Source organism: Alexandromys fortis, unplaced genomic scaffold, assembly GCF_014885135.2.
Source record: "Alexandromys fortis isolate MF-2015 unplaced genomic scaffold, M_Fortis_MF-2015_v1.1 scaffold_215, whole genome shotgun sequence".
NCBI lineage: Eukaryota > Metazoa > Chordata > Mammalia > Rodentia > Cricetidae > Alexandromys > Alexandromys fortis.
The window spans coordinates 2,476,442-2,478,415 of record NW_026068086.1 but is presented as its reverse complement, the minus strand read 5'-3'; the positions used below and the strand labels follow the sequence as shown (position 1 = coordinate 2,478,415).

General features: G+C 43.3%; 1 protein-coding gene across 1 annotated transcript; it reads left to right on the top strand.

Moving 5' to 3' along the window:
• The first annotated feature begins 104 nt into the window (after positions 1 to 104).
• LOC126488648 (histone H2A-Bbd type 1-like) lies at positions 105 to 1,008 on the top strand. Its single transcript, XM_050122266.1, has one exon. The coding sequence runs from the start codon at positions 628 to 630 to the stop codon at positions 1,006 to 1,008; it is 381 nt and encodes a 126-aa protein (XP_049978223.1). The 5' UTR covers positions 105 to 627.
• Positions 1,009 to 1,974: the final 966 nt, after the last annotated feature.

Here is a 1,974-nt window from a genome sequence, read left to right as displayed (position 1 = left end):
AAATGATGTGGGAGTGATTGCTTATTAATAAAGAAACTGCCTAGGCCAACCCTTAGGTAAGCGGAGAAAACAGAAGAGAATGCTGGGAGAAAGAAGCTGAGTCAGGGAGTCGCCATGATTCTCCCACTCCAGACAGACGCAGGTTAAGATCTTTTCTGGTACTTTCGTGGAGCTACACAGAATATTAGAAATGGGTTAGATCTGGAATCATCCTTGATCAATTTTCCGTCTTATTTACTAAGACAAGATCTCTCAATTCAAGTCAGAGCTCACCAATACAGAGAATCTTACTTACTAGCCACCTTACTTGAGAGATCCTGCAAATTCAGGGCGCACACACACGCACACACACTTACACAAACACACATGCACCCACACACAGGCAACATGTGCATATGTATTTGTATAACACACACACATGAAAAGGTGGGCAGTTTCTTTCCTAATATGGGCATTTCTGTGCTGACCATCAGAGCTCAGTGGATACCAGTGACATCATAAAGTCTGTGTGGTAACAGAAACCTTTCCTGAAGAGATAAATACATGTGTAGTTCAGAGGGTTGGTTATTGTGAGAGACCCAGGCCAGAAGAGCTGTGGAGTTCAGCCAGTGTCTTCAAACGAGGACCATGGCTAGAAGAAGATCCAGAGGAAACATCTCCTGCAAAGGCAACACCTCCTACAGAAACAAAATCTCCAGCAGACGCAACATCTCCCGCTCCACCAGAGCAGAGCTTCAATTTCCTGTTAGTCGGGTAGACCACTACCTGCGAGAGGGCAAGTATTCCCGCCGCCTGAGCTCTTCTGCACCAGTATTCCTGGCAGGTGTGCTCGAGTTCATTGCATCGAACATCCTGGATCTGGCTGGCGAGGAGGCCCACACCCACGGCAGGAAGCGCATCACCCCAGAACACGTGTATCAAGTGGTAGAGAACAACGAGCAGCTCCACGAACTCTTCGGAGACCCCAGATCTGTGGATGAAGAGAAGTCAGAACTCAATGAGAACTAATGGTGCCTAGGTCTCAGAGGTTGGAGGGTCTACCACCCCTTCAACCTCAAGCAGTCACAATGTTGTTCTAGCTGGGGGACTAATCAAACATGCTATTAAAGCATCTAAACTGAAAAAAAAAAAAAGAAATGGGTTAGATCAATATGTAAGAGCTAGCCAATAAGAGGCTGGAACTAGCTGGGCCAGGCAGTGTTTAAAAGAATACAGTTTCCGTGTAATTATTTTGGGTAAAGCTAAGCCATGTGGGCGGCTGGGTGCCGGGGACGCAGCCCTGCCGCTCTCTCAACACATAAACACATACACACACACACACACACACACACACACACACACACACACACACACACACATCCCAAACAAACACTGGAGAAATTGAGACAGAAGAAAAAGCATTTCAAGCTCAGTCAGTATTCTATCAACAGTAGTTTACAGAACAGTCTGGAATCTATGATACTGTAAGAGAACTAAAGCAGAGATGGAGCAATGGATCATCAGCTAAGAGTGTACATTACTAATGCAGAGGTCCTGAATTCAGTTTCCAGCACCCACATCAAATAAGTCAAAATTGTCTCTGACTGTCCGTGGGGTACAACGTCTATGATCTCCTTGTTCACTGTCACTCATGTGAACATACATCTCAGTTCCACATATGCATAAAAATAATAGAAAATATTTTTTAAAAGACAGCAAAGAAACAAAACTACACACAAAAATATTGTTTATTTCTTGATTGACAGGGTGAACAGAATGTTATTTCTTTTACAATAGAAATGGTCACTTTCATGATGTTTAGGAAAATGGTTTGGATATTCTGTTGTGTATTTGTTTGAATCATAAGATGTTTTCATATTTTAGATTTATGTTTATACTAGCTAGTTTTATATCAATTTAGGAGAAGCTGTGTCAGGTGGAAAGGGAGGACCTCAGTTGAGAAAATGTCCCCATTAGATTGATGCCCAGACAAGG

What these genes read in the sequence shown, in the direction of transcription:
- LOC126488648 (XM_050122266.1), top strand. Translation starts at nt 628, where the DNA reads ATGGCTAGAAGAAGATCCAGAGGAAACATCTCCTGCAAAGGCAACACC.